Genomic DNA, 14,692 nt, shown 5'->3' on the forward strand with positions numbered 1-14,692 from the left:
ATGGGGCTTCACCTATTCTGCCTATGAAAGTACAGTTTTGCTTTTCACTTGTGAAGAGCCTAAACTGATGTTCAATGGGACTTCCTTTTTAAACTTAAATTAAAATGTTGCCAAATATACAATCTGCATCGGATCCGGTTTGCCAATAATACTTCTGATGTCAGAAGTGGGCAGTTAGGTGACAGCTGATTCGCCAGAATATGATTACAATTTTTAAGAATACAAAAACATTTTTAGAGTTTTAGTAGTCGTCGTATCCGAATATTTTTTTTATATATAGTAATACTAATGAATAATAAATAAAAACATTATTAATTAGTAATATATATATATATATATATATATATATATATATATGTGTGTGTATATTAATGTGTGTGTATATATAAAATACACACAGACACACACACATATGTATGTATGTATGTATACACACCATCCATCAATCCATTTTCTATACATTCACTGTACAAACATACATATATCACATTCTGTACATATACAAGTACATGTACATACTTACACTCGTGCACGTAATCACGTTTCATCAAACATATATTAACGTTGTTGCCCTAGGGGAAACTGGGTAACACATTGACACTGACAAAGCTTAACCTATTGTTACTATAACAATCTACAAGGTTAATATAAGTTGCTTCTCTTTCTTCCCCTCCATTTTTCTGCATTATTTTGTATCTCTAGTTATCATTACGTATATGTATTGCAGCATTTGAACAACTGTATTGTTGATAATAGAGGTAAATTATTGGTATTTTTCATTATCAATAGCGCTATTTCTATTGGTATTTGTAATGCTCCATTTGTAGTGTATTTCCAAAAACAATGTAATGTATTTCGCTAACTGCTTCTTTGCTATCACTTTTACCATCATATTTGTACATATCGTATTTGCTGATGTTGCCATGTTGTTGTTGTGTTTGCTGTTGTTGTTTTTGGCTCTCTGTCTAATCCCCCTCTTGTCCCCACTCTATCTTCCTTTTTTTCTCTTTCTATCCCCTCCTGCTCCGGCCCGGCTGCACCAAATGATAATATAAATACATTTACGGTAATAAAGTCAAATACAAATAAGGCAACAAGAGAAGTATCCTACACTTCTCTTTTGTAAAGTAAATCTGAACAGCCGATATGGGCATCTACAACAACTATATGATTTGCCTGAGAAGCTGGACAGGACAAAAAAAAAAAAAAAAATCTATTTTCTACCGCTTGTCCCGTTCGGGGTCGCGGGGGGTGCTGGAGCCTATCTTAGCTGCATTCGGGCGGAAGGTGGGGTACACCCTGAACAAGTCGCCACATCATCACAGGGCCAACACAGATAGACAGACAACAAATACAAATAGACAAAGAATACAAATAGACAGAGTAGACATTGAAAAGGTAAAAGAAACCAGATTTTTGGGAGTATTAATAGATGATAAAATGAACTGGAAATCTCACTTACAAAATATACAACATAAGGTGACATATATATATATATATATATATTATGTATTACAAAACTGTTGTTTTACTCATTCACGGATGTCATTTTACTATAAAAAAATCAGTAAATGAATGTATATATTTGTAAACGCTTTGAAATGGGAAAGGGGTAGGATTAAATAAGCTTTGCTTCTTCCTACTCCTTTTCGGACATGATGTAAAGTGAAATGATATGAAATTGTGTGATGTATCATGCTGTAAGTGTGTTCATGTTCAAAATAAACTAAAGAAAGAAAGAAAAAAAAAACATTCACACTCACATTCACACACTAGGGCCAATTTAGTGTTACCAATCAACCTATCCCCAGGTGCATGTCTTTGGAAGTGGGAGCTGGAAGCCGGAGTACCCGGAGGGAACCCACGCAGTCACTGGGTTCACACACACATATACAGTATATAAATTAGGGATGTCCGATAATGGCTTTTTGCCGATACCCGATATTCCGATATTGTCCAACTCTTTAATTATCGATACCGACATCAACCGATACCGATATCAACCGATATATGCAGTCGTGGAATTAACACATTATTATGCCTAATTTGGACAACCAGGTATGGTGAAGATACGGTACTTTTTTTTTTAATTATAAAATAAGATAAATAAATTAAAAACATTTTCTTGAATAAAAAAGAAAGTAAAACAATATAAAAAAAGTTACATAGAAACTAGTAATTAATGAAAATTAGTAAAATTAACTGTTAAAGGTTAGTACTATTAGTGGACCAGCAGCACGCACAATCATGTGTGCTTACGGACTGTATCCCTTGCAGACTGTATTGATATATATTGATATATAATGTAGGAACCAGAATATTAATAACAGAAAGAAACAACCCTTTTGTGTGAATGAGTGTGAATGAGTTTAAATGGCGGAGGGAAGTTTTTTGGGTTGGTGCACTAATTGTAAGTGTATCTTGTGTTTTTTATGTTGATTTAAAAAAATAAAAATAAAAATCGATACCGATAAAAAAAAAAACGATACCGATAATTTCCGATATTACATTTTAACGCATTTATCGGCCGATAATATCGTCAGGCCGATATTATCGGACATCCCTAATATAAATATATATGTATATATATATTACATATAATATTTTTGGACATTAGTTTAAATAGTAAAAAAATTTATAAATGTAAAACCACAAAACATGACTTCTAATAAATACATCCCAAATGTACACTACCTATCATTAATAGGTTCCCATAATAAGGTGTGCTTAAAAGAAAAATATCATAACATTAGATACAATTTTTGGCCCACGCCGACATCTTAAGGACTGTTCTAAACATTTCAATGAGATTGAAAAATAAACAGTGACCTTCTTGTAACCATTTCCAAGGAAGAAGTATGCATGAATGGAAATATTTGAAAGTATTTGAAATGATGTGATTCCATGGACTCTGGTTGCAATGCAAACCACTGAAATATTATCACCTCGGCCTCAGGCTATGAACAAAGCCATATGTGTGGGTCATGTGATCCTTGTGATTCTCTGGATGGACTACGCTGCACCACAGCAGACTTGTGCGGTTAGCCAAAAATGTCCCAGATGTCTAAACAACATCGGTGAATCAGATGACATGCTTGGTTCTGTCACTGTTGGTTCAGATTGAAACCTCATGTTGATAATAGTCCGTCCTGCAGGAAGCCAAATGGAAGAGAGACAGATGTGTTCCCTTTGAGGAGTGAAAGTTCACAAGAGGGTGTGGTCACCGTATTATCGTCAGTCTTCTGCTGCTAAGGCGTTAAAAACAAGAGGGTTATTGTTCTGAGCTCATGCTTAATTACAAATGTATTCACTCGTGGAAGTCAGCCTTTTAACTACAAAAGAGATATGGGATTAAATTGCAACGTGATATGTTGGACAGCGGGTCCGTGGCATGTTTGGAGGTCCCCGATGAAAAACACTTGCGTTCAAATTGCAACATTTTGCATTCTTATGTGGCATTTTTCCATGCATCTTCATAGCTTCTTTGTTCTGCATCTCTGTATCAGCATTGAACTGTATTTGCATGAGAAGCTGTCTTCAAACAAGCTCACCAGTCAGTAGAACACCCCTGAGGTTGTTCTACTAACATGCCTCTCTCGTTCACAAATGTCATAGTTTGATTAATATGCATGATGTCATGGACACGTCAGCATCCCTCGCAAAACCTCAGTGCTGCGTGCATCAATTCATTCATTCACAAGTAAGCCTCTGCTTGGGTCAAACCCTGTGCGTGCACCTATCCTGACCGTGATTAATAACGAGAGAATTATGTGGATTTATACAAACATCTGTTCCAGATTTCACAGATGCCAAACGACAACAAAACTGCTGTGAGCTGAAAAACAAACATGAGGCTGAGAATTCTCATGAGGCAAACAAGAGAAGAAGAAGATGAAGAAGGGATGCAGGGAAACAACATACACTGCAAAAAACTGAAATCTAAGTAAGATTAAATATCTCAAAAAAGGGTGATATTTGCTTATTTTCTGTCTGATAATATAATTCTTCTCACGAAGCAGATTTTATGTTAGAGTATTTTACTTGTATTAAGGGTTTTGGTCCTAAATTATCTCAGTAAGATATTATAGCTTGTTGCTGAGATTTTATGACCTATATTGAGTAAAACATGCTTGAAACTAGAATATCAACTGTTGCAAAGCTGTGTCATCAACACTCACAAGTATAAAACTGCTTTTTTAAAGTAATAATTTCTTATTTCAAGCATGAAAAAAAAAAATCATGACTTTGACACAATTGTGTCTCATAATTAAAACAGATGACGGCCAAATGGACTTTGCTGTTTTATTTTCAATGAAACAATAGAAAATACACACTCATATAGTAGTACAGTTGGCACAGTACAGTAAACTGACAGTTAATATTTAAACATTTAACATGTGACATTTCTAACAATTTAGAACAGAAATAGTTCATACACATTCAGATAAATTCTTCAAAATTACAATTAAAAAATTTTTGGCCGGGGGCCAGGCTGTATTTTTCCGCACTAATTGACTGAAAGAGCACGCACTTGGCGCGATGATGTCATGTTATCGATGGAAAAATGCATTTTTAGACAATATGATTTGCCTGAGCGGCTAGGAGACCCCGAGAGTAACAAGTGGTTGCCTTGTTGCCTTTCCATTAAGAACAATAAATTAGTTTTTAGTATAAATTTGCTGGTTTCAAGAAATGTAATGCCGAGCGCATATCATTATGTCAAGATAATGGCACTAGCATTTACTTTATTTAAGAATATTTTTCAACATATTGAGCAAAAAGGTCTCATATTATTTTTTTCTACCAAGAAAAGTGCACTTGTTATTAGTGAGAATATTCTTATTTTAAGGTATTTTTGGGTTCTTTGAAGTTAGCTAATTTTACTTGTTTTGGAAAGTCTTGACAAGCCAAATTTTCTTGTTCTATTGGCAGATAATTTTGCTTAGTTCAAATAAAATACCCCTCATTCTTGTATTTTTTTTTCTTGTTTTTGAACACTGACTTTTTGCAGCGTAGAAGCAGCAGAAAATATAACATAGGTAGAAAAAGGGGAAACTAGTGAGGGGACAGGAAAGGGGAAATCTTAACGGGCCAAATGTTACGCAAAACAAAGCGTCCTAAAACACATTTCACAGCTCTTTAGCAGACAGTCTGTGCCCGGCGGACCTTTTGTGCTCTACAGAACATTGCATTAACCTCCATAAGGCTGCGGGTCACTGACTACCAGTTAGGAAAGGTAACTTTGAGTAAGTGATAATGTGACACTTCCAACTGTAAGAACGACCATAATCCCTGTGAACGCTAGTTTGCGGCACAGACGTTCTCCATTTCAGGGTTTTACAGGAGACATAAGGGATTTTGGCTCAAGGGCACACTATAGAGAGATGTCCTGGCTGGTCCACTGGTATTATAGACCACTACATCTTAGTAAATGTTTGTACAAGAAAAATCAAATGATTCTTTAACAGCAACATTATCATTGATGCTAATGCTAAGACAACATGACGGGTGACCAGGCTGGTGCATCAATATTATCGACTCTGAGTGTCCTAATTCTACTTTTTCACTTCCAATACGATACCAATATTGGAGCCTTGAGCATTGGCCGATAGTGATATTGGTCAGATACAATACCAGCACAAATCATACATACCGTATTTTTCGGACTATAAGTCGCAGTTTTTTTCATAGTTTGGCCGGGAGTGCGACTTATACTCAGGAGTGACTTCTGTGTGAAATTATTAACACATTACCGTAAAATATCAAATAATATTATTTAGCTCATTCGTTTGGTAAACGTATAGCATGTTCTATATGTTATAGTTATTTGAATGACTCTTACCATATTATGTTACGTTAACATACCAGGCACGTTCTCAGTTGGTTATTTATGCGTCATATAACGTACACTTATTCAGCCTGCTGTTCACTATTCTTTATTTATTTTAAATTGCCTTTCAAATGTCTATTCTTGGTGTTGGGTTTTATCAAATAAATTTCCCAAAAAAATGCGACTTATACTCCAGTGCGACTTATATATGTTTTTTTCCTTTTTTATTATGCATTTTCGGCCGGTGCGACTTATACTCCGGAGCGACTTATACTCCGAAAAATACGGTACTTTTATTATTTTTTAGTATGCAATATTAGAAATCAAGTGAAATCAGGCATGAAAAACACTAACCTGTTCATCAATAACCATCTTGAATATATGTATGCTGCTTTTAAGATAAAGTAGAGAGGTAATAGTTTTTTTGGCAACACATAGTGGGCACAATAATTAATTAGGTCAAGCTCGTGATGCACTAAATTGAAAGATGTGGACACGTTTGTTACTGGATACTTTCTTATTCGCTTCTGCCTTGGAGACTTTGTGTCTGTAAGTCATAAGCAACTATAATTATTTGATACTTGTTTGTATTGACAAATGTGTTTTTTAGACTGCAGTATTGTTCAATTAAGGAAACTTATGACATATGTTTAGCTTGTGTGCTATTGTGTACTGCAGCTGCCAGCTATCTTCTAGTAGCCTATAGCCAACCACGTTTACGTTTTGTAAATGACTTCACTAAAATACAACAAAAGACCAACCTTGAGTTTTTGGACGACATTTAAATTAGGGGTGCAAAAAAAATAAAAAATGTTCAAATGAATCGCGATTCTTATTTGTAAGGATTCTTAATCATTTAAAACTTTTTATTTTTTTTATTTTTTTTTTAATAAATATGTTGTCCAGCCAGTAATCACATTGTTGATGTACATATCCATATCTGCTGTACAGATGTACTTAAGAAAAGAGAAATTATGGTTACTTCTCTTGTTGCCTTATTTGTATTTAACTTTATTAAATGTTTGGGTGGAAACAAAACCAGTTTTTTTTAATTGATATAGAAATTTATCAGACCTGTTTATCTATTTTATGGAGGAATGTAGGTAATCATAGAACTGGCTTTTTTTTTGTTAAAAGTATTGATTTTGAATCGAGAATCATTTGAATCAAAAATCGATTCTAAATCAAATAGTAACCCTTAAAATTCTAATTGTGTGGTGCCTAAAGATTAAAAGCCCTAATTTAGCTGTTGAGCTTTGCACAAGTAAATGTGCTGAAGGACTGCTTTTATTGGAGCACTTTTATCAGAGATTTTAGATGCAAGCTAATATAATCCGATACTTGTTGTCTTGCTGATATCAGACCAATATTCTATGTCAATACATCGGATCAGAATGCCCCATTATAGACCGCTAAATTTAATATTTCATATAATTCTGAACAGTAAACATGGATGAATGGACCTGACACAATAGTAGAAGTGGCCCCCTGGTCCACCAATATTATTGAGGTGAAACATGAATTCCAACATGTTCTGTGACATTGTGAATCAGGGCACAATCATGTCCTCTTACTTTTGTGAGTGACTGTAACTCGTGAGAGCCAAACACACATCTTATAATACATACAGTATAACAGCCCTGCAGCTCATCTCATTAAGCGTGTTGTGTTGCCTTTCAGGTGGCTCCTATTCAAATAACAGTGCATCCCCTAATGGAAACATACGATTAATTCAACTTGTATTCCAGCTCAATGGAGCAAGCTTCCACATTATCAAACAAATACATTAATACTGAATTAATTCATTAGTTTTCTTCCACATGCTATTATAGTGTGGCATGTCTCTTGCACTATTGCACATCGTAAAGCACTCACATCAGCGAGGAATACACTGTGACCTACAACATGTTTTAGCTCTATCACTACTAATACCGTGCAGTATTTTCCAAGCCAAGTACTTTGAGCCACGGTTGTTTGCTTGTTTTTGATGGATTGACTGAGCTGGATTTCTTTTTTTTTTCTGGGGGTGAAAAAGCCGGAAGGATTTAGCTTGTGCTTAACAACCAGTGGAGATACTAAGAAATGTTTTTTTGCTAGGGGCCTTGGCCTCAGATGGTAGTCAAAGTTATGCTGATAGCTTTATTATGGTCTAACGACTTATTTAAAGAGGAAATCTGAATTATTCGTAACTGAAAATAACAGCAACAAAAGCATTATGATGATGCATTTGCTTATAATGAGGAGAATAACAATAACAGGAACTGTATTAGTTGTCTATAATAATTCTGCGCTAGACAGGACACCTCTCATGTTGTGCAGTTTTCTTTTTAAATGATTGTACACTACAGAGAGTCTATAATATTATAGACCAGCTAGGACAGTCACCAAGTTGTGTTAGAGTTAGGAGTGTAACGATTGATCCATACATCAACTTAAATTCCTAAATTTCAAGTATATCAATCTGTGCTCAACAAGTTTGCCTTTCGGAAGATAGGTGTCGATCCAAGATTGTTTTAAAAGGGAATCAATCTATTTTCTCTATACTAGAAAAAGGAAATCATTGGATTATTTATAGGATAACTTTACATATTCTTGGAATTTTGCCTCTCGTTCACAAGAGACAAGAACACATACCGTATTTTTCGAAATAAAGTCGCAGTTTTTTTTCATAGTTTGGCCAGGGGTGCGACTTATAATCAGGAGGGACTTATGCGTGAAATTATTAACACATTACCGTAAAATATAAAATAATAGTATTTAGCTCATTCACGTAAGAGACTAGACGTATAAGATTTTATTGGATTTAGCGATTAGGAGTGACAGATTGTTTGGTAAACGTATAGCATGTTCTATATGTTATAGTTATTTGAATGACTCTTACCATAATATGTTACGTAAACATACCAGGCGTCATATAACGTACACTTAATCAGCCTGTTGTTCACTATTCTTTATTTATTTTAAATTGCCTTTCAAATGCATATTCTTGGTGTTGGGTTTTATCAAATAAATTTCCCCAAAAAATGCGACTTATACTTCAGCGCGACTTACATATGTTTTTTTCCTTCTTTATTTAGCATTTTCGGCCGGTGCGACTTATACGGTACTCCGAAAAATACGGTATATCTTTTTTTTTTTTTTGATAAAAATGATAAAAAACACTTGGAAGATGCGACTCATAGTCAAAGCCCTCTATGGCAACTTCTAAACCCTCCATCAACGTGTTCTGTACACACTGCAAGTCTATATATAATGTAGTAACAGATGCATTCATAACAATATGTAATATGTTCTATATTTACCGTATTTTGGTCATTTTTTTAAAAATAATTTCCACGGCTGACTTCTTCTTTGCATTGATTTCTGTTTCCATAGCAGAGCACATCCGACTTCCAGTGTGTTCCTACTTCGGAAAACAAAAAGCTTGTGTGTCTTCTAATCATGGCATACTTGGTAACAGAAAATGAACATGACTATTTTTGGACAAATGAGGATTCACAACATTATCTTTATGAATCTGAATGAACAAATGATTAACTGCTGCTTCTAGAAGAGAGCACGAAGAAGAGGGTGAGACGTTGGAACAGACGGAAGCCGATAGACTCGAAACTGCAAATGTGGAATTTGGAGACAAGCTATTTCGACATAAATGGCGTGCTTACCCCAAATAAACCATAAAAAATGTCCTTAGCCAGCTGGACAAAGAGACAACTGTCCATCGAGTCAGTCACACTTTATATTGGTCATGATACATGCAGCACGTCATGTGTGTATCATGACAGACAGCCTACGCTGTATAGGTAGCTGTGTACAAACAAAACATTAAATGTGGGCTAATACTTTACAGATACTATAATATGACTGTTTATGTTTTTCAGTCAGTACAGATTGGTGTTCTATCGCAGTGTTGTGCATTACAAACTCAAACGCGTTCCGCGCTGACATAGAAGCTAGCTTATCTCTTGCCGTATTTAGCTTTGCACGTTGATGTGTTACTACGCTAAAAAGAGTTCCTCAGTGTTCGCTCTTACAATAACAATGTCGCTACAGTTTGGTTATTGTACAGATTACGGAATGTAAATTAAGTATCAATGACGGTTTTTGAATGCATTTTTTAAGTGATTCGGCGGCATAATTGATTGCTCCCACTAGCTGTATTGCTAGCTTCCTATAACAAGCCCATTTTTACATGTTATAGTGCAAAAAAAAAAAAAAAAAATCTGTCTTCTTGTCTCTCATAAGGATTGTGAATGATAGGCAAAATTCTAAAAAAAATGTGCAGTTCCCCTATGAGAACGGCAGACTTTATATGAAGTTCAGCACTTCTATTGATAAGGATGTTAAAAGTTAGGTCTATTTTGCCCGTCATCAAAACAAAAAGGCTGTGGTGGCTGAGAAAGGTCACAACAAAGGCAAACGCCACAAGACAATATCAATAATTTCAATGCATTTGACAGAGTACAAGAACAACTTTGCTATCTTCAACTGGTTTTAAATGCAGAGAAAACAAAGTGTATGTTCTTTACCACATCAAAAACTGTAAGATCAGCACTGTGTGAGAACATTTTAACAAGAAATGGGCAACAAATGATGTTAGTATCTGCTTTTAAATATTTAGGATTTTTAATTGATGACCACTTGAGTTTTAAGGAGCACATTCAGTATGTTGTAAAAAAACTTCAACTTTTACTGGGATTTTATTATAGAAACAAGTCTTGCTTTTCTTTTACTGTGAAACAGAAATTGGTGGAAACAACCTTTTTACCTGTTATTGACTATGGAGATGTGTTGTATATGAATGCTACTGCTGGTTGTCTCCACAAGCTGGATAGTGTGTACCACGGGGCACTGAGATTCATCACCAACTGCGCTCCCCTTACTCACCATTGTGTGTTATACTCAATGGTTAACTGGACATCTTTATGGTGCTCGACGCCTCAATCATTGGTATGTTTTCATCTACAAACCCATTCTGGGTATCACTCCATCTTATCTGTCTTGTCTTTTAACAAAGAAACAAGGAAGTCACAATCTTCGTTCAATGAATGTTCTGCAATTTGTCGTCCCCAAAGTAAGAACTGAACTGGGCAAGAAAGCATTTAGGTTTTCAGCACCGAAAGCATGGAATAACCTACAATTGAATATTCAACTTCAAACCCTAGTTACGTTGAATGAGTTTAAAGCTTCTGTGAAAGGACTGCAGGCTACCTTGTCTGTATGCACGTGTCATGTGAGCAAGTTTTAATGTTGTAAATGTGATGTTTTATGTATTTGTTTACTGTTTTTAATGTAACCTTGCTGCTGCCCTCTTGGCCAGGTCTCCCTTGGAAAAGAGATCTTTGATCTCAATGGGATTTTACCTGGTTAAATAAAGGCTAATAATAATAATAATAATAATAATAATTACAACACAAAAACTTTCAGGTACAGCACGATAGCAAATGCCGCAACTAATACAAACGACACAACACTATAATTTAAAGCCGCAACGCAACTTTAAACTGCAAAAGATAAGTTAGCAAGTCAGACGATGCACCGACTTCCGTAACACAACATGGCAGCCAAGGAGAAGTCATTTAATTAGAAACAAATAAAAAGAAGAGACGGATGAAAGAGGCTATGGAAATTAGGAGGCAAGGTGCCAACACCCTCAACAGGTATGAGGGGGCATACAGGCTTCCTCCGCTCCCCTGGGACGCTGTCCGTTACAACCAATGCCGGGGCGGAGAACAGATACTGTATGGCCGGGGAACTTAATTTAGCAGGTGAATCTATTGGTAAAATGTTGGTTACTTTACTTTTATTGAAAATTGCTAGAATGTAGAAAATGTGAGCAGAAAGTGTTTCCTCTTGTTAATTCAACCTGAAGCGTTGGTTGCACTTAATTCAGTTCAACCTGCTGAAGTGTTGGTTGCACTTAATTCAAATAAGATGTCAACCAATTGGTCATTATTGTTGTCTACTTGCTTGTTTGCATCCATAATTCATTTATACATAAGTCCCTTACAAGAAATAAGAAAAGTATTGGAAACTTCATCTGCAGTGTCCATTATCCAGTATTTATTTCACAGTCACATAGGTTGATTTGTTTTTGCTGAAAAGTTACTGAATCGATTTCTACTCATTGAATCATATCAAATGAATCGTTCTAAAAAATTAGATCTTCCCTGACTTATAACGGCAACCATAAACATCGAATCAAATTGTTGATAAAATGAATTGCTACACCCCGAGTTAGCATCAAAGCTAAAGTTACTGTTCAAAATAATAGTTCTTGTACAAATCTTTGTCGCACTCTACAATTTTGTCCTGTCTGAACCGCAGCTCCTCCAGCACCCAGCAGCACTCGTGCACACCCAAACCGTGATGCTACCACCTTTCCGCATGATTTTAGACAAGACACAATTATCTTGTTATTTAGCTCTTAGAACAATAATGGCTGTGTTGAGTCATTGTTAGATAGCAAATCTATAATTCTCTACAAGTTTTACACTGAGTACTTTAAAGCAGTGGTCCCCAACCACCGGGCAACGGCCCGGTACCGGTCCGTGGAATGATTGGTACCGGGCCCCACAAGAAATTTAAAAAATTAAAAAAATTTTTTTATTTTTATTAAGTCAACATAAAAAAACACAAGATATACTTACAATTAGTGCACCAACCCAAAAAACCTCCCTCTCCCATTAACACTCAATCACACATTCGCACAAAAGGGTTGTTTCTTTCTGTTATTAATATTGCTGGTTCCTACATTACATATCAATATAGATCAATGCAGTCTGCAGGGATACAGTCCGTAAGCACACATGACTGTATTTTTTTATGACAAAAATACATTTGTCCCCCGGTCCGTGGGACAAATTTTCTAGCGTTGACCGGTCCGCAGTTACAAAAAGGTTGGGGACCACTGCTTTAAAGTATAGCAATCTCTAAAGTATAGTTCCTTGAGAAGCTATAATAAAATGATTCCTGGAATTAGGCATACTTGCCAACCCTCCCGGATTTTCCGGGAGACTCCCGAAATTCAGCGCCTCTCCCGAAAACCTCCCGGGACAAATTTTCTCCCAAAAATCTCCCGAAATTCAGGCGGACCTGAGTGACGTGTCGACAGCCTGTTTTCACGTCCGCTTTCCCACAATATAAACAGCGTGCCTGCCCAATCACGTTATAACTGTAGCATGATCGAGGGCGAGTTCTTGGTTTCTTATGTGGGTTTATTTTTAGGCAGTTTCATTAACGTCCTCCCAGCGCGGCAACAACACACAACAACAGCAGTCACGTTTTCGTCTACCGTAAAGCAGTTTGTCTGCCGTAAACAGCAATGTTGTGATACTCTTAAACAGGACAATACTGCCATCTACTGTACATGCATATGTGACATTAACATCTAGGGCTTTTAGAGAGTGCAGTGCACAACTGCGCACACAACAAGGAGACGACGCAGAATGCATCATCAGAGAGGGTGTTCAGCATGGTTAGAAAAATAGTGACAGAGAATAGAACAAGGATGGACAATTCAACCCTTAACTCAACAATGAGTAGATGAGTGTTATGTGTGTGTATATGTGTAAATAAATGAACACTGAAATATATATATATATATATATATATATATATATATATATATAGCTAGAATTCACTGAAAGTCAAGTATTTCTTTATATATATATATATATATATATATATATATATAGCTAGAATTCACTGAAAGTCAAGTATTTCATATATATATATATATATATATATATATATAAAGAAATACTTGACTTTCAGTGAATTCTAGCTATATATATATATATATATATATATATATATATATATATATATATATATAAAGAAATACTTGACTTTCAGTGAATTCTACAGCTAGAATTCACTTGGTGAATTCTAGCTGTAAATATACTCCTCCCCTCTTAACCACGCCCCCAACCCCGCCCCGACCATGCCCCCGTCCCACCCCCGACCACGCCCCCCACCCCCCGAAATCGGAGGTCTCAAGGTTGTCAAGTATGGAATAAGGTGTATTCACTTTTGCGAGATACTAATATGTTCTTACCTTTTTCTTCTCTTTCAAGTCATACAAGGCCATGGTAGCAAATATAGGCTCAATATCAATCTCGAACCTAAGGAGAAAAAAAACATTGGCCGTTCAGCAATAGCACGTGACTCAAAGGTTTAGACGTGTAATTGAGGTTTTGCCCTGCGCTATTCTTGTATTTCTTCTATTTTAGTTATTCATTTTAAGTCTTTCTTTGCTGTGTCTGGGAGGACTTTATTTACTGTATATGTGCTATGGGGGTTCAACCGCAAACCAGGAAATACATTCAACTAAAATATTTTCCACTTTCGTGGAGGAAAAGGTATATGAATGACACAAAATGAACAAACATGGTTTGAGAGGTGCAGTAAATTAGTGGGTAAAAAGCAGTGACCTCGCCATGTTTGGACGAGACATTCAAGAATGCTCAATGTCGTCCCTGTCCCTGCTTTACAACATCTTGATGCCGATACAACCGTCTGCCGCTTCTCTCTCTTGAAGGAGCCAGAAGAAAAGCTGCTAAAGTCATAGGAGAAAATGTATGACATACTTGATGGCCTGGGTTCGGATCAGGATGCGGTCTCCAGTGTGTTCTTTGGGGCAGTCGGGGATGGGCCGGATCTCTACTGCGTCTTCCTGGAATATGTCAGACAAGACACATTATTTTTTAATTTGTGCAAGAAGAAAGGAAGTAGGTGTTCCATCTCCAAATAATAAAAACACATGACTTATTGGTGCAGATCTGGATAAAGGTATTTTCTAAAATTTCTCACGGGGAAAACCTTAGTATGTTTTCTTTCTTCTTCTGTATCTACAAAACCCAA

At 36.0% G+C, this 14,692-nt stretch overlaps 1 protein-coding gene across 4 annotated transcripts in view; it reads right to left on the minus strand.

Moving 5' to 3' along the window:
* Positions 1–14,692, minus strand: part of dock8 (dedicator of cytokinesis 8) — a 174,908-nt gene that overhangs the window by 115,220 nt on the left and 44,996 nt on the right. For all 4 annotated transcript variants that reach the window (XM_061928818.1, XM_061928817.1, XM_061928820.2 and 1 more), the window contains 2 exons: positions 14,419–14,504; positions 13,887–13,953 (listed from right to left, as the gene is read on the minus strand). In XM_061928818.1, the coding sequence (XP_061784802.1) occupies positions 13,887–13,953; positions 14,419–14,504 (153 nt within the window). The remainder of the gene's footprint in view (positions 1–13,886; positions 13,954–14,418; positions 14,505–14,692) is intronic.

Source organism: Nerophis lumbriciformis, linkage group LG33, assembly GCF_033978685.3.
Source record: "Nerophis lumbriciformis linkage group LG33, RoL_Nlum_v2.1, whole genome shotgun sequence".
NCBI classification, from domain to species: Eukaryota; Metazoa; Chordata; class Actinopteri; order Syngnathiformes; family Syngnathidae; genus Nerophis; species Nerophis lumbriciformis.